The 22,415-nt window shown below is 32.8% G+C and overlaps 1 protein-coding gene across 2 annotated transcripts in view; it reads left to right on the plus strand.

The window, feature by feature from the left end:
- LOC124360173 (protein MMS22-like) overlaps nucleotides 1-22,415 on the plus strand; it is a 45,931-nt gene that overhangs the window by 8,212 nt on the left and 15,304 nt on the right. Inside the window, exons 3-12 of one of the 2 annotated variants that reach the window (XM_046813553.1) lie at nucleotides 229-375; nucleotides 1,131-1,278; nucleotides 1,761-1,843; nucleotides 4,712-4,850; nucleotides 11,766-11,879; nucleotides 12,238-12,417; nucleotides 13,436-13,668; nucleotides 16,994-17,088; nucleotides 17,678-17,847; nucleotides 19,285-19,558. In XM_046813553.1, the coding sequence (XP_046669509.1) occupies nucleotides 229-375; nucleotides 1,131-1,278; nucleotides 1,761-1,843; nucleotides 4,712-4,850; nucleotides 11,766-11,879; nucleotides 12,238-12,417; nucleotides 13,436-13,668; nucleotides 16,994-17,088; nucleotides 17,678-17,847; nucleotides 19,285-19,558 (1,583 nt within the window). The remainder of the gene's footprint in view (nucleotides 1-228; nucleotides 376-1,130; nucleotides 1,279-1,760; nucleotides 1,844-4,711; nucleotides 4,851-11,765; nucleotides 11,880-12,237; nucleotides 12,418-13,435; nucleotides 13,669-16,993; nucleotides 17,089-17,677; nucleotides 17,848-19,284; nucleotides 19,559-22,415) is intronic. The other variant, XM_046813554.1, reaches the window with a different exon arrangement.

A 22,415-nucleotide genomic window follows, 5' to 3' on the forward strand; every position in this document is an offset into this window, starting at 1 on the left:
TTTAAACAATGTTTTGACATGGCATGAACTAAAGAAAATTAAATAAACTAAAAACAATACTTTCTGTAGACAAATAACATGTACCAAATAATAGTTAAGTTTGAAATATGTTCATTAAAATACTCTTGAACAGAATGAGGATACATTCAGTTACAAATACTTAAAGTAACGAATTAACAAAATTCTGCTAGAAATGTATAATTTGTAAGAGCTTATTATTTTTTCCAGAAGTGAAATTATGGTTTTACAAGATGCTGCCAGATCAAATCACAAAGAGCTTCTCACATTTTCTGATATCAATTCAACTCAAGATTATATGAAAGCTAGAAGACACTGTGTCAGTTTGTTCTTACGTCTACGTGAATATCTAAATTGGTAAGTGAATTATTTTACGATCAACATTCATTAACTAATCGAGGCATCGTAGATTTAAGTTACCTATTCAATATTCTTTTGAAATCAGGGTACTTTGGTATAATATTAAAAAATATTATTTAGAGAATGTAATAACATTGTAAACAGTAAAAATATAAAATGATATGCCATTTACCTACAAAACAAAATAACCCAGCAGTGTTTAAAGCTACCACTCCTTTCCCATATTATTATTTTGTTGGATTTTTAAATTTCTGATGTCGCCTTTCTGCGTACAACTAATTAAAATCAATATAATAAAAATGCAGTGTTGTTTGCTTTATTATTTTTCAATGATACTGGAAATATTATTCATGAAGAACTTTTTTCTAACTAAAGTAAATATTGATAAAGTACAATCTCATATCCAACAATAGAATATTGATACTTTCACAAATACATGTATACATATTAGTAGTTTAAGCTGTATTAAGTAGTCATGTTTTTCTATAAATTAAATGTTTATGATTTTAACATGATGTATACACTATATAATATCAGACATTGAGTGATCCATTGCCACAACCCATTTTGGTCTAATAAATTATTCTGAATAACATTATTCTGTGTTTAGTAAGCTTAGGAAAAATGAAACCTAAACAGTTAACCAAGCATAATAAATCATCAATACTTTGAATCTAGATTCATTACGATAAACTATAATAAATTGCTTCATCTTGTTGAAAATACAAGCTTATTTCTGTTAAATGTTACAGGATCATGCTTCCAAAGCACAATTGGATTCTAACAAACTTCATTCCCAAGATGGTAGAAAATCTCAGTAGGTTCAGGCTCTTTTTACGTAGGTTGACAGATTTGCCTGAATATGTACTACACCATGCAGCTCACTCTCAGGGGAATAAGGTATGATCATTCAACAAGTTTCTGATATGTACATTTTATTTAATAATTAATATAAGGAATAATATATCTGTATGTTGAGTAATATATTTAGATTATTCACTAACATATTTATATACATCCAATCTTTTCAAATTTGTTTGGATTGATTTATTGCATATAGCCAAAGAGAACAGTGGCATAGATGAAAATTGAGGCTGGAAAATTTACCTTTTAAAAGTGGAGAAAAAACAGTGCATCTACCTTATGTTTGATACAAACCTTCTCTTTTTTTTGGAAGTCATTAGTGATAGTGAAATATTGTTTGTTATAGTGCTCCATTTAGGTGAGCATTAGTAGACGCATTCTGATTTGCCTGCATCAGGCTCTGTACAAAATGACTATTTACTTAATAATCAATGTCAGATTTGTATTATTGTAACAAATGTATCATGTATACAACAGCTTTTAGAACAGTGACAAAGAACAATAATTATTTGTTATAGTGTCAAGAGGCATCATACCACCTGTTTCACTGTAGTCTGGACATGCTGTGGCTCCACCTGACAACAATGTACCAATTAGAGAGGTAATGTAACACCTACATATCTCCATTCTAGATAACATACCTCCATTAACTCAAGGTATTAACGTGCATCCGAGAATAAGCTGAGGAAGAGTTGTTGTCTGCTGGTTGAAGAGTTTAATCAATATCAAGGGAGTGTTGACGTTTGGCGAACTGTTCCGGTCAGAGGTCTGAACATGTCGGCTTGATGACAACACCAGTTTGCCAATCCCAAGTAGGGTTCCTAACATCCTTAGCTTAGTTCAATTTCTGTTGGTATCATACCAAAATGGTGTGGAATTATTTGCTATATGTGATTTTATTTTTAAGAAACTCTGCCATTTTAACTTTTTCCGCTAATGTGTGAGTGGTAGTATAAAACCAAGTGAAAGTGTAACTGTTTTGTTGTTAATTAACATTTATTTACTACTAGAGGGCCCGGCGCGCTTTGCTGCGCATTTCAATAATTTTTTGCAAAAGTTGCCCGCGGCTTCGCACGCAATTTCCCGTTGAAAACAGTACACTATATTCACTTATTCTTTTTCTATCACATTCTAAAACATTGCTGAGATAATTGATAGTCGTTCCATCGTGAGCCTCTTGGGCGTATTATGAAGGTATGTACCATATTCCTGCCTCTATCTAGCTGTTACCCACGGCTTCGCACGCAAATCTTAAGAACCGAAGTCCTTATATTACTTAGTAATTTTTTTTTTTACTATAATAAATTTTAGATTAAATTAGTTATATCTCCGATGCCACGATTGAGCTTGCTTTGTTGTCTCGATCGAGAGAATATGTACACACGGAGTTTTGAGAACCATACTTCTGTCAAAAAAAACAACTAAGGTTGATTTTATAACATTCTTTATATTTGTAGCCAACGTAAGATAGTAATTATGATATCTGCATTGCTCTTCTGATCAAGCATGAGCATGGTTTATATTAAATAAATATTGCAGTTAAAGGTGAATTTTTACGTCAAATTTGAATTGTATTATCTGGATAGTAAAGTCTATGTTTAACAGTGATTGCAGAAACAGTTTAAACAAAATTTGTCGTTTCTCTTAAGCTTACTCTATGCTTTAAAACTATAAGTGTAATATATGTTTACAAAGAACAGCTGATTAAAAATTTGAAAAGACGTTAACATATGTTTGCTGCAATGCATTTCTTATGGGTATTTCTGTAACCAGTGGGGCGGAATCCTGAATCGGGAAAGGGATGGGCATAGCTTATAAACCTTCTCCGTGGAAAAATACATATACGTACAAATTTTCATCATGATCGGTCCAATAGTTCACGATTCCATAAAGGACAAACATACAAACATTCATTTTTATATATATAGATTATTGTGTACTTATATTAATTAGTGATTGCCTAAGAGTGTGTGTTATCAATGGCACTGAATAGCAGTTATCTTGCGATAACCGAGTCAAACAACCTCGAATGTGGCTGCTGCTTGGACATTCGTTGAGCGTTGCTGCCCTTGCAATCAACCCACCTGTCTTGCCATTATTGGTCGTTCAAACGATACCTGTAAGCTGTTGGTCCCCAGCTTAAGTGTCAGAGTGTGCTTCTTAACTCTAACTTCACCTAATAACACATACTTTACCTTTAAGTTGTTAAAAACAGCAATAAATTGTCTATATTGATTTAATTCACTTTCAGTACAGTATAGCTGATTATCTGTTGTTTCCGCTATGCAATAAGTGATTGTTTGGTTTACATACCTTTAATTTAACTTCATTAATTCTAATTCACTTAATTGTTTAATTTTTGCTTGAATGGAATAAAGGACTCTTGTTAAATTACTTTCTTATATTGATTAGTTTTTGCAGATCAATGAAATATTAACATGTCTACTTAATTTTGCCAAATGTACACGGGCTCTCCAGAAAGTAGATTATGTTTCCCTCTGTAGGCGCTGGGGCGGGACTATCGCGGCCATTATATCAAGTTGTTTTTCCGTTTAGTGGTTATCCAGCTGTGCTAGTGAGAGGTTACTGTCGGTCTTTGTTTTTTTACAATAGCAGTTTCAAATGTGTGACGCAATTGAAAATCCCATGAGTTGTGAAGTGCAGTTGGTAATATGGTTTTGTTGGTTAAGCATAATAAACCAACTGATATTTATCGTCTTCTCTGTGAAGTTTATGAGAACGATGTGATTACTGAAGGTGGAGTGTGTCAGTAGTGCATTATGTTTAAAAACGGCCAAAGTAATGTGTATGATGACGAACGAAGTGGACAGCCAAGCACTGTGACCGATGAAATTGTCTTTAAAGTCGATGAGAAGATTTAAGATAAAGAAGACCGCCGATTCACAATAATAGAACTCTCACTTAGTTTTCATCAAATTTCAAAGAGTTTCTTACACAAGTTATGCAGGAGTTAGGTTAAAATAAATTTTGTGCAAGATGGGTACCGAAAATCAGTACACGGCAAATTGGACTCAAGAAGCCCTGGATGCTTTTAAGTGGGAGCTGTTTCCACATCTGCTTTACAGTCCGGACCTTGCACCAACTACCACCTGTTTCCAGCAAAGAAGACTTGGCTTGTGACGCAGCGCTTTGTTGACACGTGGAACTGCGGGAGTGAGGGGGGTGACTACCTGGTTGAAGTAGTCACTTCTGCCAGGCGGCAGAATTTTATAATGCTGGAATTTTAAAACTAGTTCACTGTTATTAATAAGTGCCTACATTTTTATGGAAACTATGTTGAAAAATAGTATTTTAGTTTCACTTTCAAATGTATTTAATTAAATTTTTTTCTTGTATTTGTTTTTTGTTTATACCAAAACTTAATATAATTTATGGATAGCCGTTGTATGTATAAATTACAGTACATTACTGAATTTTGAACTGAAAATAAAAATTTTATTTTTTTAAGGTGTCGTCAAAGGCTGGATGACAGCTTCCCTGCATCCCAACAAGTTGAAGGTGTGGCCCAGACCTCTGTAACCCTTGAGCAAGCTGTGCTGGCCGTGGTGGCAGACCTGGTGCAAATGGCTCTCTATCGTTTTAACAAGGTTCAAATTCAAATTCAAATTCAAATTAACTTTATTCATATTATTTGTACAATTACATTTGAATTTATACAAATAAGGAATGGAATCATCTTACATTTTTTATTTTATTATATCCTATGTGTCCATATATTCTCCAAATGAATACAAAGCCTTATCTGTCAAAAATCTTTAAAATGTTTTTTAAACAATAAATCATTTTCTATGTTAAATAAATTCCTAGGGACTTGGTTTATAAATTTAATACCTGCCGAGCTAGGTTTTTTTATAATGAAATTCCAATGCATGTTTTTATGTACTGCCAATTGATTTCTATTTCTAGTAAAGTAGTTGTGATTTGACCCCCAATCGGGGTAATTTGTCAAAATTTGATCAAACCATCATAACAGTTTTCCAGTATATACATTCCGTAAATAGTTAAAAATTCATAATTTTGAAAAATACTCTTTCACAGATTCCCCATCCTTTAAGTTCATGATTATCCTAATTGCTTTTTTTGAAGTTGAAGAATGCTTAACAGATTTGAATTACTAGTGGCCCCGTACAACACAACACCAAAGTTTATATGAGAATGTATGTGGGCATAATAAATGGTTTTCAAAATTTTCAGTTGAGCAATATTTTGACATGGTTTTAAGAGCAAACAATCCGGAAGAAATCTTTTTTTGCAAAGCCAAAATATGTTCGTTCCAAGTTAAGTTCTCGTCTAGAAGTAATCCTAAAAATTTAGTGTTAGTTAATTGAGAAATTTGTATATTGTCTATAGTTATGTTTGGCATAAGTTTTTTTCTATTTTGTTTTGTGGCAGAAAGAGATCATATTTGTTTTTTATTAAAGTTTAGTAATAAATTTTTACTGCAAAAATAATTATTAATACACATGAGTTCCGTTTTTTACCTGCAATTTCTATTTCATTCAAACTTTTACCAGCAACTATTAAATTAGAGTCATCTGCATATAGACACAGCTTGCTCTGATCCTTTGTCAGAACATTTGGCAAACCCAACATATAAAGTAAGAAAAGAATTGGCCCCAGAATGGAACCCTGTGGCACTCCATGCCTTGATATTTTTAAAAGAAGATTTTGCATGAGTGATTTGATTTAATTTGGTTTACAAACTGCAAGTCAACATACTGTGGTCTATTTGAAATATAAGAAGCAAACCAGTTTAATGTAAACATCTTTAATACCAATATTTTTTAAAATTTCTATTAATATTTCATGTGATACACTATCAAAGGCCTTGGTAAGATCCATAAAAATGCCAACCACATAATTCCCCTTATCAATATTGTCCACTATGGTTTCAATAAAATCCCGTCCCAGCAGTTATGACAGACTTACCAGCTCTGAAGCCATGCTGTTCTCTGTCAAATATATTATTGGTTTCAAGAAAATCAACTAGTCGTAAATACATTACACGTTCAAAAATTTTTGAAAAAGTAGACAAAATGGACAAAGGTCGATAATTATTAGGGTCAGTTTCACTTCCTTTTTTTGAAAACGTTATAATTTTTAGAGATTTTCAGTTTTTCAGGAAAGATTCCAGACACAAAAGAGGAATTTATAACATGAGTCAGGGGCTTGATCAGGTACATTTTAGCTTGCTTGACAATTGGCATTGGAATTTCATCGTGGCCCTGCTGAATATATTTGTTAGGAAATGACATTATAATCTGATTTAAATTCTTCCTCACTTATTGGTTGGCTGTGGAACTTTTTAGCATTAGAAAGTTTTAAATCGTACCAGTGTTAACAGTGATGTGTGATGACAAGTTTTGGTAATATTTTCATTATCTACAATGTCAATAAAATGATTGTTAAAAATTTCACAGACTTCCTCTGGTTCAGAATATTCATGGTTTTCATAAATCAATTTTAATATGTTTATTAAAAATTGTGATAATTTTTTTGTTTCATTATTAATTATTTTCCAAGTAGATTTACATACGTTTTCAGAATTTCTAATTTTATTTTCAATATATTCCTTTTTTGAAGAGTTTATGTTTTGATGTAATTTTTTTTCAACTGTTTTAATAGCTTATTTAGTGTTCTATCTTTGGTTAATCTTGTAGTTTGACTTAAACTTATAATTTTCCGCTTTTTCTTTTTCCAAATCATAATTGATCCATTTGTCTTTATTAAAATTTACCCTAGACTTGACCAGAGGAAAACTAACATCAAAATAGTACATCAAAATTTTATGAAAAACATTGTATTTAGTGTCTATTGTTGCATTGTAGACTTCCAACCAAGTTTCATTGCTCAACATATTTTTAAAGATCTCAATGTTTTTCTCTTGTATATTTTCTACAAAACTGTGTTAAGGTCTTAAAAGATGTCTTTTTATTACTACACACCTTAATTTTCAAAAGTTGGGCATCATGATCAGAGAGCTCAGTAATAACACCTTCAACCATAAGTGACTTTTTCGGTAAATTTGTTATAATATTATCAATTGCACTTTCACAATCCAGGTTAACTCTAGTCGGAAAAATTCACCAAGTACTGCATGTTATGTTTTTTGCCTTAAAATATTACTTAATCTATCATGACTTTTAGAACAATGCAATACATTTATGTTTATATCCCCAGCTAAAATTACATGCTCATAAGTTTCAGTTAAAATATTAAAACAATATCAAGTTTATCCAAAAAGAGGCCATCATAAATTAAACCTGGAGTTCTATACAACCCCACTAATACAAAAGAAAAATCAATAGCTCGGCAGAAAACAATACAGCATTCAAACTCTTTATCTATACATAAGTTATTAATTCTAGGAATTACAAACTCTCTTAACTTGTAAGAGTTGCTGCCCAAAATCATAACTCCTCCACCACCACATGTTTGGCGACAATAGTTGGTTATAACAGAATAGTTATTAACTTTAGCAAATTTTATCTTCATCAATTTTTAGTTTATGTTCACTCAACACTATTAGGTCTGGTTTCAACTCTTCAAGAACTAATTTCCAAAGATAATTTCCGCGATAAAAAGTGTTGGATATTTTGATGTAGAATTTTTTATTGTAAGATTTGCATTTCTTGAATTCAAATTTTTTTTATATATTGTGGAGGAGCTATTTACAGTATGTTTTGATCTATTTGAAATATCTACTTTAATGGTGGAAACTGATTTAGGCTTGCTAAAAAAAGGGAGTCATTGTGCTGTTGGTGTGGCGTATATAGTGTTGGTGTGGAGTATGTTGGTTGTGCTAGTGTTGTTTGTGGAGACAAATGAACAGTTGTTACAGTTGGACTTAGGAAAGAACTTTGAAATTCAGGAGACACCTTCCCACTCTCCCTCACACTCCCTTCACTTATCACAAAATCGCCCATTTCACTTCACTGCTCTCACAGACACTTGCTTCAGTTGTTGCTGGAAGTGAAGTTATTTCTTGGATTGGAGTATGTGAGGAGAAAACAAGTTCACTCTTGTAGGCCCTGCGGCTGCGGAGTCGACCAACCTCTCCATACTGGGGAAAGTGGAACTTGGGAGCTTATTTTCCAGTTCATTACTCGCAGTTTCGGTTGAGGGCTGTGATGGAGTACCACGAAGACAATCCATGGAACCCTGAATCCGCTCGAGAAATTCATCATGTGACAGTCCTCTCCTGAGTTTTCTCTGAGATTTTTGATCATAAGAAACTATGGTTTACTGTAGCTCCAGTAGCCAATTGAAATTTTTGAGAGATTGGAAATCAAGTGTTCAATAGTGATCTCATCTCGAACAGCACCTATTGGAGAACAAAATCAGGTGCTTGAATCCCCTCCTCTCAAAATCCATAGCTAATTGATGAAAGGCCAAATCATAATCATTTTCTTTGGCTTGTTGTAGTACTTGGGTTTAGTAATGAGGCTGTAAATTCCTGCACCATGTCTGTGATTCTGGTACGCAAGATGTGAAGTGACACAGTTTAAATCAGAAGGCTTTCCATATTGCTGCTTAAATATCACGGCAACTCCTGCTGTCATGTGGCGATCGTGATCGAAGTCTGCTGAAATTGAATGAGCAAAAGCCACAGATGCATTCTCTTGATGCTTGACGATAATATCTTTCATATTTGCAACAATTATTTGAAAAGGTTTTTTCTCTTTTGAGATTTCACAATCATTGGTGGGTTCCCACAAGTGCACACTTTATTCTGTAACGAATAGTTCACAATTATTTTTGAAACCAGTTTTGTTTCTAAATGTCATAGGCATTTATTTCCTTGCATATCCTGTTAACTATCAATTGCTTTCCTAAGAAGTTTAAGTGGATGCCATCTCGATTAAAACATTTTTTCAGATAAAGCTGTCATGTCCACAAAAGAAACATTTCTTCATTTATTCTGGTTTGCTCATAGTAATGTAGATTTAAATTCATAATTTCCTCATTATATTCTATGGAATAGGGGTAGATCTTGTCTAAAGGGTATGCCACACAATATAACTCTACAATGCCTATAAGACAGTAAGACAGATTTTAAATTAGTGTAAATGGTTTGAGTGCTTCCATTGTAAACATCATTTGCACCTCCCATGATAACTAAAAATTCTTCTGGTGCAAAAGTTATATTTCTATGTTTGGTCAATAATATCCATGAATTTAGCTCCAGGTGATACCAACTCATTTACCTTGGAGGTTTTCTCGAGTTTATCATGAATTTTTCCTGGCTAGATACCTGCCATGGCTGTCACCAACTATAGTAACATAAGGAGATGGTATTGGTAAAAATGTCCTGTTTAGGGTAACCTGTAGTAGGGGGGGCCTGTTCAGTTTGTATAGCTTTTTCACAGAGTATTTCAGGTTTTGTTTGGTTCTGAGGGTTTTTTATAGACAAATCATTTTCCCCCCGATGTGAGTTTTTATGCTATCATAGTCATTATTAGAACTTGGCTGGTTAATAAATGACAACACAATGTCTTTTAGGAGTTAAAATATCCATTTTTTATAACATAAGCAATGTAGGATCGTTTTTTAGCACAATCATTTTCAGAAAAATCTGGGATCTTTATGTTCTGAAAGAAGTTCTTGCTGTTGAAATTAAGTAAAATGTAGTCAACTGCATGTAGAAGATACACCCCACAATCAAATGAATTATTTTTGATTCGGGCCATCAAGTGATATTAAATCAGTTGTTGGTGAGTTTCTGAAAATAATGAATAAGTTTCAGAGACACCAGCTTAGCAATTTCAGAGTTACCACTACTTCTCATAGAGTCATAGTGATAATATTTATTTACCACTTTTTCATACACAAGTAAGACTCCAATGTGAGCCATTTACTGACTTATAACTATCAACTTCCCCACTGTCATATTTGGCATTGTTTATAGGGATGAGTAGTATGCCCTTTTCATGTAAGGCAAGGGGATCCAGAAGAAATGATATGTCCTTCAGTTCTTTAATTGCTTCAACTATTGTTTGGGTTTCATTAAAAAGGGGTTCTCTTTATTCCCAATCACTTTAACGGTAAGTAACCTGGAAATAAGAATTTATAGTGTCATCTGTTAACCAGGTCTGGCCTAAAATATCCAGTTTTAGATTTGCTGATTTTACCTGTTGTTTTAAACTCTCATTTTCTTTTTGTAGGGCATCATATTTTAACTGTAAGTCCGAAAAATTGGTTTCAGACTTATTGTTGCTATTTTCTAAGGTCTCCTCTTGATTTCTGTAATTTTTTGGTAACAAGGGAGATGGATCCTGATGGGCAAAATTTTTTGTGGGTACTTTTTCTGTTGATGTTTTATTTGCATATTTCAAGTTTCCACCTTTATCCTGCAATGAAGAACTTCTCAGGGGTCCTATTTGTGTTTTATTTTTAAGTTGTGCTCTTGTTTTAATGAATGGACTAGTTCCTGTGTTGTCCTTGATTGAAGATTGTTGTGACATTTTAAATTATATATAGGCTATGTATAATATTAATAAAACAATAAAAAATGTCTATGTAACTGTTTACTATCCAGGGATTTATTTTAATAATTTTATTTAATAATTAATATTTGAATTCACTCTAAAAATTACTTCCAAGAGTAGCAAAATTATTCAGATTCCAAATGGATTTGAACCAGGTATCTTGAGTGTGGAAGGCAGTCGTATTGCCCAACTGAGCTACACAACCCTATCTAGTTAGGACTGATAAGCTTCACTTCACTCATTCAGCTTTACTACAGATAATACTGGAACCTGTTATCTCTGGAAAACCCCAGGCCATTTCACTTGTTAATCACTTTCATAAAAATGTCCATATCAGCTTTTTAGTGTTATCTTTGATGTTTACTTCTTTGAGCTAATATATTGTCTCATATAGTGTCATTGAAATTGAATGAATATTAGAGGTAAAATATTAAAATGTATACTTAGTTTATAGGTTAGTCAATCAGTTAAAACTTTTTGTCATGTTAAATAAAATAAACTTAGCTCAAAAAGTAAGTCCTGATTGCTGAGAACTTAAATCCTATCATAGTCTTGAGTTATACATTAAAAAAAATTCACTACTTTTTATGGTTTTACATTTTTAAAACTAATAATACCAGTCACTATCAAAACAAAACATGCACATATTCATAACCATAATATGTGCAACCAGGTAGTTCTGCAATATGCTTTGGTTTTGTTCATTTAAACCAGCAAATAATATAAATCAAATAATGTGTTATAAGAAGTGGCATGTAGTTTGTAAATGTGTGTTTTAGTTTATAAATGGAAATTGAACAAAATTTTAAATTACTTTAGGGAACGTAAGATAATTGAATAGTATAATAATTGTCTTTATGTTTCATCATTCAGTTTTAAATGGTTATAAACTAGTATTTATGTAATCTGAGGGTATATCCAATTTGCTATATTTTACTGTGGACAGGAATAAAAATACATATAGTAAACTAATATTTTTAAATAGTGTAATTTAATACCAAGAAATTGTTATAGGTTGATGTACGAAGCCTGCTTATTAAGTCTCCATTCAATTGTAGCTGTGTGGCTGAACTCTGGATTTTACTACAAATGTTCTGTTACAAGTTGCATAGTCAAGGAAAATTTGATGTAAGTCCAACAATTAAAACTAATCACTTTACGTGAACGTAATTTATTTAAACTGTTTTGTTATGTTGTTAGTTAGTAGTTACAATAGCCAGTCTATAAATATGTGTGCTTACATTACATATATACTTGAGAGATCATTGTTACATAAGTACTTTGTATTTGTCCTGGACTGTGAATGAATGATTATTTTTTTTAGTTTTATTTTACAAATTTAGTCTCATGCTGGCAAGTGTTATATTTTTATGTTGTTTTGATTTTATGATATAAATGCTATTTTTAATAAATTAAATGCCCTTTTAAAATTTATTCTTAGTAAGTGTTTGAATAATACACATTTCTTAGCTGTATTTTTTTTTAGGATTTGTGGTCATTTATGAACAAAGTGGTGGAGAAAATGTTGGTGTCTGATGGAAGCAGCCTAGTGAGGCCTAACTGTATGTCCCTTGCCCAGTCTGTGACGTCACCTTGCACCAATGTGCATGCCTTCTCACTGTGGTTACTGAAACATACAGCCATGCTACATACATTTGAAGAGAAGGTACACTCTTTGATACAGTTTAACATGGGAATTTAGGCTAAATGGACGGAATGGGAAGAGGAAAGAGAAGTGTGTTTTAAATTGTGATAGTTTACTTGGATTCATTAAAAATACAATAACAACTATTGTTAAGTAGCATAATAATTATTTCTGATCTGGAGAGGAAAAACAAGTGGGACTCGTATAAACAACTTAGAGAGAAAGTGACAAATCAAACTATGTATGGAGAGCACCAATTGCAGCCATTCACATTTTGAGAAGTAGACTAAATATTTCATACATAAGTATAAGATGATTGAATCATTACAAGTCTCAACGTGTTTTCAAATAAAATTTCCAACTGAATAAAGCCAAAGTGTATGGTTTTAGAAATGTCTTATATGTTTATAACTCTATCTTACAAAGTTCCAAGATGATGTTTTAAAATTTTTGAATGTTTCACAAGTACATTAATATGCCAACCATTATAAAGTTTTCATACCGTTAATAATCTGCAGATTAACCTCTATAACTAATTTTGAAATCTACCTTTCTTCTGCACAGAAAGGATATATTTTATTGTTAAATGAAAATATTTCGAAATAAATAATATCAAGATTTTAAAAGGTATGTTTTTGATGTAAAAGAATCTTGTAAAAAGAATATACTTTAATTTTGTGACACCTCTGACATGTTTGTTTTAAATTTATTTTTAATAATAATCAATGTTATATTATGTATAACACAATATGTATAAACCTTTTAATACTTTTTTTAAACTTTTATTTTTCATACTATGTACATTTTGAAATCTGGGATTTCATCTTCAGGTACTAAGGTTAAGTTAATTATGAAAATAAATAATTAAAACCAATTTGTCATGTGTTTTTTCACTACACAGATTTTAAAATGTACATAGTATGAAAAATAAAAGTTAAAAAAGTGTTAAAAGGTTTATACATATTGTGTTATACATATTTATAAAACACTTTTCGAGGCTACATCTCTAACAATGTTATATTAATACAATGTTTATTACCAGAGCAACAGCAGCAACTACCCTCTTCTGGAGACCATCATGAGAGGTCTGCTCAACTCTGATGTCCCAGAAGCACACCTAAGAGTGCATCTCACATTTGTTGAGAGAATCATCACTAAATACTGGGAACCCAAGAGTGAAATCATTGTCCTCCTTTGGGAATATTTTCAGAAGAGACTGAATTCCACATTCTTTGTCCCAGGCTCTTCTGTTGAATCCATGGCAATCATGAGGTGAAAAGATGTTACTTTACAGTGTTTCCATTTCTCTAGTTTTATAAATAGTTTTTTTTTACCTGTGAATGTATAAATAGTTAGAATCTTAATCTATAAGTTTAAAATAACACTAATTTAGAGATAACTAACAATCCCCTACCTAATACAGGGTGGCGCATATGTCAGTTTCCCTAGAAGAGAAATTTAAAGGCGTTATAGGTTAATTGAATAAAACATCTTTAGGCAAGAAAACAAATTCATTATATGAAATTACTTATATATTACCATACAATGTTATAGCAGTTGTTTGAAATGTCCATCTTGATTTTGTATACACTTCATAGAACGATTTAGAACAGAATAATAAATTTTTAGCGATAAAGTTTTATTGTTATTAACAAGTTCAAATGCATTTCTAAATAGGTTTCTGAGTTCGTCAAGATTTTGCGGTTTTGAAGCATACACAGTCTCCTTTATAATACCCCACAGTGAAAAATCACATGAGGTCAGGTCTGGCGAGCGCGCAGGCCAATCGATTGTACCACGGCGACCAATCCATTCATTAAATGTGTTATTTAAAAAAAATCTCGAACTTGGATACCGAAATGTGCTGGGGCACCATCTTGTTGCCAGATGAGCGAATGAATATTGAGAACAGGATTGTTTCTGAGCTCGAGAACTACTACTTCTTACAGCAACCGTAAGTAACGTTCTGAGTTAACATTTCCTTGAAGAAAATAAGGACCAACCAGTGCAGGACTCGAAATACTTCCCCATACACACCAGGCACATTGAGTTCTGCTTGGATTACGTTATGAGGATTTACATCCGACCAGTACACGCAGTTATGCTGATTAACGCATCCATTTAGTTTGAAACATGCCTCATCACACCACAAAATTGATCGTAAGAAATTTGGATCAGCCTCTGAGCGGATAATTATTGTGTTGAAGAATTCTAATCGCCTATCGGAATCATCCTCGTGAAGCGCTTGGAGTAAATATGGATGGAGTAAATTTGAATTGCTTTAACATTCTTTGCACGCTTTTTCTTGATATTTCTAGTTCAGCAGATGCCTTACGAGTTGATTTACTGGGACTGGCTACAAAAGCTTAAGCAACTGTCTGCAGGTTTTCTTCGTTGCAAATTGATCATGGACAACTACACTTCGGGTCATTTAAAACGCTTCCTGTGTTTTCAAATTTCTTATTTAACTTCCGCATATACTGTTGAGTGGTTATCGCGACACCAAGATATTCACCACTAAATTCTTCAATTATTATAGCAGTATTTTTATTATGTTTCCACCACAACTGAAGGATGTAAACTCGTTATTGGGTTGTAAACATTTTTAAAATCACTATACACTAGCCACTGGAACAGACAACAATGAGAGCATACAACTATGAACTTACTCTGTGTTGCTGCCAACTCAATATTGTTACCAACCTATCGAAACAAAATATCCCAATTTATGGAGAAACTGACCTGAGCAACTGCCTAGATTGTAATAAATCACTGTTAACTTGCATTGGAATTTGGTAGTGAAATGGATTCCATCATATATGTTAAGAATACATTTTATAGTGACGCACATGTATTCAACAACAGTAGTGAAAAATTTGGCCCTACTGTTTAATCAGTCAATGACTGTTTGAAATATACACAATTACCATCCTTATGTAGAATTTGAAAGAACTCATTATAAAATTTGAGATATTCTATTGTCCTAAGTATAAAAAAATCTGGTAGTAAACGTATTTTGAGAGGAAAAAATCAGTAACTGGTGGTTCTAAATTAGTTAGTGAAGTTTTTTTGAGTAAGTTAAGGCTAATCTGGTTTTTGTTTTGTAAAATTTATGTGGCATTGGAGAGTTATAGGGATGTCTTTTTCTGCCAAAGGTGCCACCGAAGCTCGCACTGATGGCCTGGGGCATTTCCGATCGGTACTTTCCCAACATCAGATCATGTCTTAGATCGTCCAACTTATCCGTTTCAGATCCAGTTCTGGCGAAACAAAAAACACATCCTTTGAGATAGTAAATAAATTCATGCTCAGATCACAAGGGCACTGATTTATTTTTTATATTTATAATACATACATATGTATTTACCTACTGATTTAACTAACAACAAATAGTAAATAGGGACATAAAGGCCTCCTTATTGCCAACATGGCCTCCTTTTGAGAAGCAGAAAATAAAAACCAATTGTCATAATGACATAACATTTTCTCAGTAAATCAAATAAAGTTCTTTCTAATAATGTAGTTCTTTTAGGTCCCAGGTAAGAAAAACTCCTCCAAAAATAGTACCCAATTACACTATTTGACTGGGTTTTATTATAATAAAACCTGTAGTATACTTGTATACATGTCATTGTTTTACTCAATCAGTATTTAAATGTAACAATTTATTATCTTAGTCTAGACGAAGCCAAAGTTCAATGCTTAACAACTCAGCTTAGTGTTCCATAAAATCAATGAAGGAGTTTATTCCAAGAAAGAGATTGGTTGTCAATTACACTAGTTTTTGGTGTAGTTGAAAAGAGAAGGTAGATCAAATGAAATAAACATTTTCCATTTCAATGAGCAGTTAGAGTAAATGGATCTTTCTTACACTTAACCTACTTTTAATAAAAATAAATAAAGTATACAGTAGACTAAGAGTAACTCTATGTATCTTTACATAAAATTAAAAACAAATATTACACAATAACTCACATATGCACAGATCTCAATGGCACCTAGAATGAACCAGTTCTGGTCATCCGCTTTATGTACATCTTCTGTCTAACCATGAACCAGTGACAGCGTTCAACATATTTAATGGAGAGACTAAGGGAATTCTGCGAGTCGCACACACTAATTATAAAAATGTTTTGTAGTTTTAACACATTAGAAGCAATCATCAGATAAACAAGTAATTGTTATATCAGTATCTGCCGATTAGGTAAAACGTGATAATCACCATTATCAGCTAAAGATGTATATTTCGGTATTTAAACAAATTTTTTCTTCACTCCTAATTTATTTGCTAGCAAAATCAGTACAACTAATGATCGATATCTTTATTGATATAACGAAAAACTAGTTTGTGTCCTAGTACAATGCTAATTATCACTTGTCCCCCTATTTAGAACACACATTAACCGATCTGTGCCCATTAAGCCCACACAGTAGATTAGATTGCCACATTGCTTAGTTTGACCAACATTAGATTTTAGAGATTTATGAACTATCCTTTGATAAGACATACACAGGAAATAGATTCTTATCTTTAGTCAATAGACATCTTCCATGATCCTGGAAAGATGAGATAAAATAATGAACATTTACTTTCCAGCGAAAGTGTCATGGGAATGGTGAAGCAGGTCAAGTCTCGCCTGACAAACAGCACTCATTGTGACGACAGTTTTCAAATGTTTCTACGCATTTTGGGTAAGACATCAGCCTTCTGTATTGTTAATTAGTTACAATAAAAATGAATATCAATTCAATTATATATAGTATCAAATATGAATATTGAGTTTAGCTCATAGACTAGACTCATGGAATCTGGAGTCATTTTCATCTGAAGAAATTTTAAACACTTCGGTGATAAAGAAACTCAAAATGAACTCTTTTTTTGACACCAGAGACAAGTAGACTACAAAATATAGTGTCATTTCAAAGAAGTATTCTCATTGTCTTATCAGGTGCACAATTGAGTACACTACAATGTTTTAGACATGATCTCTCTAACTACAGTGAAACAACTGAGCTTTTGGATGTCTTCAGACGAACATGACTCCAAATTCCAGATATGTTACATCAGATTCCAGATGCTGCACTAAGAGGAAGGTGAACTGAAGCTAAATTCAATATTCACATTGAATCAACCCTTCCCATCATACTAAGTTATGTGTTGTATCAAATAGTTGCATAAATCTTGCAATAGAGTTAAAGATGGAATAGTTACCTGGCTAGATTACTTTAGCTATGTTCCAAATTGCTGCTATAGAGTATATTTTATTTGTTTTGTGTTCAGGTTTACACCTCCAGAGGGTGTCTGGCCAGACACAACACTGGAACCAGATCCGGGGCCGTATCTACTCCAAGCTCTCACCCTCCAAGATGCAGGGCCTTACAGAAGTGGGACTCTACCACATCGCTTCTCTCTTCCTCACTCTGGCTGTCACAGCTGATCTTACCGAAGTGGTAATATAAGGGCTTTAAATAGTCTTTCTCTCAGATTTCATAATGATTATTTCCCTTATTTTATGTTGTGGCTTTTTGTCTTTTAATATTATTTGTACTGTAATCTTTATGATAGTTTTTTTTGTCATGAGGGGTTTTTGCAGTTTACACCTTTCAGCCTTCCATAGTACAGTTTTCCTGACTCCTGTATATTTATCTTAAGTTTCAAATTTTCTTAACTTATTTCTGAATAATCACATGGGCACATATGAAACTTCATGTAGTAAGTTTTATTTTGTGTTAACAAAGACAACAGGAACTGGTTTTAATAATCGTTATTAAGTATTAATCATTGTAACCATATGAACTTGTTTTGATAACAGGACAGTTTCAGAAAAGAAGACCGCAAGGAATACTCACATAAATATTCCTATATTAAAATAAATATTATTTCATAAACTTACAGAATATGAATTAGATTTGGAACTATATTATTGTGTTGTGACTTTACAAATTTACAATCTAATTTGTTTTGACTTGCCAGATCCATTTATGTTGAAGCACCATGATGGTAAAAAAATGGTAGAAGTGGGAGGAAAGAAATTATATGAAGGTAGCCCCAAACTCAGCACTTAATTTACCCGAACTCGTACGCTCACAGCTCATCATAGAGTATAAGCTGGTAGTCATCATATATATTGTTTCATATTTTTAGAACCTGGTTCCATTAAGCAGCCTGTTTATGAAACACAAACTTAAAATATTTATGCCACAATCTCTCTAAGTCAAGTCAGTCTGTGGTTTCAATACAGTATTTCCTTGATCGGTCTAGCTTAATTGGCTGGTTGTCTCCATATTTATTATTTATTGAAGTGTGGCTAGCCTTCCAGTTTATTGGCTGAATCAGCCATAACAGTAACTGTATCATTTACAAAAAAAAAAGCTGTCAGTACTGACCATGAAATATTTACATAGAGTGTGAATATAATTGGTCCAAGAACACTGAGATTATTAAAAGTTTATAGAACATGTCAGAATTACAATACTTATCAGTGTCGAATAATTCCTTCTGGGTCTCTGTCTAACCAGCATCAGATGTGGTAACAGTGTTGTACACAGCATCATAATTTTTATTGAGATTCTTAACTCTATAGCAAGTTTTATTGCTTGTAAGGCAGTCTTCGATATTCCAACAATGGATATATAAACATCGTCTTCCCTTTATTGTCTAGTTAGGAAGCAGCAGATTTTAATGTGAATGAATTATAAATAATTTGAGCAAAAAAAACCTGTTTCTTAGAATTTTATGAGACTAAACAATAACATTTCCCAACGAATAAACATATATATATATATTGTTCGTAACAGAATCAAGTTTAGATTTTTAATGATACAGGAATGATGACTACTTCCAATGTAAAGGTTTTAATGGTAATCTGTTTCTGTATTGTGTTGTAGTGCAAGAAGCTGCAGGTGCTACTCGGAGCATTGTCTGAGCCTGAGCTGGAGGGAGGTATGCGGCGGCTGGTCTGGAGGACACATTTGTCTGTATGTTTGCTGGCAGCTGAGCGTGGCCAAGATTTCACCGCCTTTCTCTCCCCAGTCACCAGTGCTCTGGACAATACCACCAACATCCAGGAGGCTGTGGCCCTCTTCCGAACATATCTTGATGGTCTTAAAGACATCATTGAGTGCAGTCCTTGTTTGAGGATGGACTACAACATACTGATTGGTATGTACTCAAAGATATCTTAAATTTTTTCTATTTATAATATGTTCAATCTTCACTGATTCTCCAACTTTTCGATATTACCGAAAGTTGAAATTTGGTGCATTTATGGCTGATGACTCAAATAGAAAAACTAAAGCATTTTCATAAATATCAAACGCCCAATGGGGTTGAAATGGTTTTGTAACCCGTAGAAGTAGTATATTTTTGTTTGTCCTATAATGATGAATTTGACACACATGTGCCTCATGATCTCAATAGACAAAGTAAATATACTACATGAAGATCAATTGTCCATATGAGCTGAAAAAGAGTTGCAACACCTAGAAGAACTATGTTTTATTTTAAAACTTCCCATGGCCTAGAATGATGAAATTTGATATACAAATGCCTTGTATTATCAATATCTCAACAGACTACCGGTATCTGAAATCCCTAGACCACAAATAGATTACAATAGCTGGTAATAGTTGCACCGAGAATAACCTAGACTGGAAGAAGATTGTAAGGGCCAGACTTAGTCACTTTTTGTCTAAAGTAGGTTTCTCAGACCGAGCATGTATATATTTTTTATCGTGGCAACAAGGCAAACTATATTATGGTGTATGAAATATAATTCATTTAGACCAGAAATACTTCTTCGCACGCTAAATCTGAAATAAGCCAGTGGAAGTTTTGTTGAACTTTTTAACCTCTTAACAATGAACACTGATCTAATACATATCATAAACTTGTCTGCTTCCGATTTAAAATACTTCTAGGACATCACTATAATACATTACTAACGATTTGATGAATTACTATGATGGTTTTAGTGTTCCTCCACTTTAGCCTAAAATATTTGAAGTGTTACTGAAATTGTTAAAACTATTCATTTAAATATTTTGGAATGTTGCAGAGAAACTTGTGTATTTTATTGGTACTCATAAAAACTTGTTTCACTCTCTGACTTCAAGGTCCCAAAACATGGCTCTTTAAACTTCATTAAACTTCAACTTAAAGTCCATTTGTTCGTAAAGTTATTTGTGCCTGCATTCAGGGTTAGACAATTAATCCAAGTTAATATTTTAATTTAAGCATTTATTTAGAACTAAATTTGTATTTTACTTAAGGGACTTGAGTATATCTTCTAGTGACCATCATTTATTTCCAGGAGTGTTTATTAAGCCATTCAGAAAGGACATGCCTAAGATGTACCTGTTACTGAGTAGACAGTTTTTTGCAAAGCCGTGAGTAATTGCTAGTTACTTATAAAAAACATAAATTCGTCAGGGCATACTAAATACAATCTTTCCAGGTTTTGTTGTAATCAGTTATAAAAATTATGGCAGTGATTTTATTCACATTAAATTTTATACATTAGTACCTTTCTAGTTTACCCTCAGCGAGTCTGTTGGTCCTGTTTTCCGATCACCTATCAGGCACAGACTTGTCAATAATTTATCAAGATACAAGATAACCCAAGCCTATGCGGCCTATAACCTACCTGCATGCCTTTGTTTACTTATCAGTAGTGTTGCTGCATCACTAATCTGGTGTGTAACAATCATTAACCATGATCTTGGTCCTTCTTGGCCAATGGACTCACTAACATAACACTCATTAAAAACTGCATCTAAATTTTCTGGCACATTGTTTCCGCTAATCACAACAGCACCGTCATACTGAAATCACGTCTTTTGTCTTTCTTCTTACTTAATATTTTCCAACAAATTCATGAAGATTTAAGAAGGACATTCAGCAAGTATGCAAGATAGATGGTTGAGTTTAGTATATTATGTAGAATGTATGGCCCTGTAGTTTCTAAAATTTCCTGTCCACACATAAAATTAATGAGAATCGATTCTGACATTTTCTTCAGCTCAAAGTAACAGCTTCTTCTATTGAGCTTTTTGATTCATCTGCGAATGGATAGAATTTGTTTGATGAAATCTGGGTTGTCCAGCTTGTGAAGAGACCGGTGACACCAAACCACACTGACTGCGTCACAAAAATGGTTGTACAAATTTAAATAATGGTTTTAGCTGTGGTGGGAAGAATTGATTCAATGTGAATGTTGAGTTTAGCTCCAATTCACATTCGACTTTGTGCAGTGTCTGTAATCTGACTTCACAGACTTGTCATGGAGTCATTTTTGCCAATTGTGCACCTGATGAGACAACGAGAATACCTCTTCACCTATATTTTGTAGTCGAGGTGTCTCTGATGTCAAAATGATGTAAAGTTCATTTGAGCTTCTTCGTCTTCGCTTATTTTTTGGATCTCTTCTGATGAACATGACACCAGATTCCATGAGTCAAGTTTGTGATGGCGTCAAATTTCAGACACTGCACAAACAGGAAGGTGGATCCAAACTCAACATTCATATTGAAACAACCCTTTTCACCTTGGCTATGTTGTGTGTAAAAAACAAGTTCTTTGTTCAATTTTCTTATATATTAATTTTGAAATATTTTTCTTGTATTTAACATTGTTGTTTAGAAAAGTAACTTAAACCTAGTATCATTTTTGCAGTCTAATTTTAAGTTCTTGATCATTTTCATGGAGGAATGGAAAGTAAATATGTATCCATTTATTTCTGTTATGAATTTGTTTGCTCTTTTCTTGATTTAGGTTAATTTTACATGTGGCATCAAATGTCTTTCAACTTTGAAAATTTCAAGGGGAATTTATGATTTGATTTGACTGAAGATTATGTACAATCTTAAGATGTCTAATGTATTGTATTAATAAGACTGCTTTTATGGTTTTTAAAGGTAAGAAAAATGAATTATTTTTGGATATTCATACTTTGTTGTACTTTTCAAATATTATTTTGGGAAGTATAACATACAAAAGTATTAAGCAACATGAATGTTTC

Source organism: Homalodisca vitripennis, chromosome 4 (genome assembly GCF_021130785.1).
Source record: "Homalodisca vitripennis isolate AUS2020 chromosome 4, UT_GWSS_2.1, whole genome shotgun sequence".
In the NCBI taxonomy this organism is placed as follows: Eukaryota; Metazoa; Arthropoda; class Insecta; order Hemiptera; family Cicadellidae; genus Homalodisca; species Homalodisca vitripennis.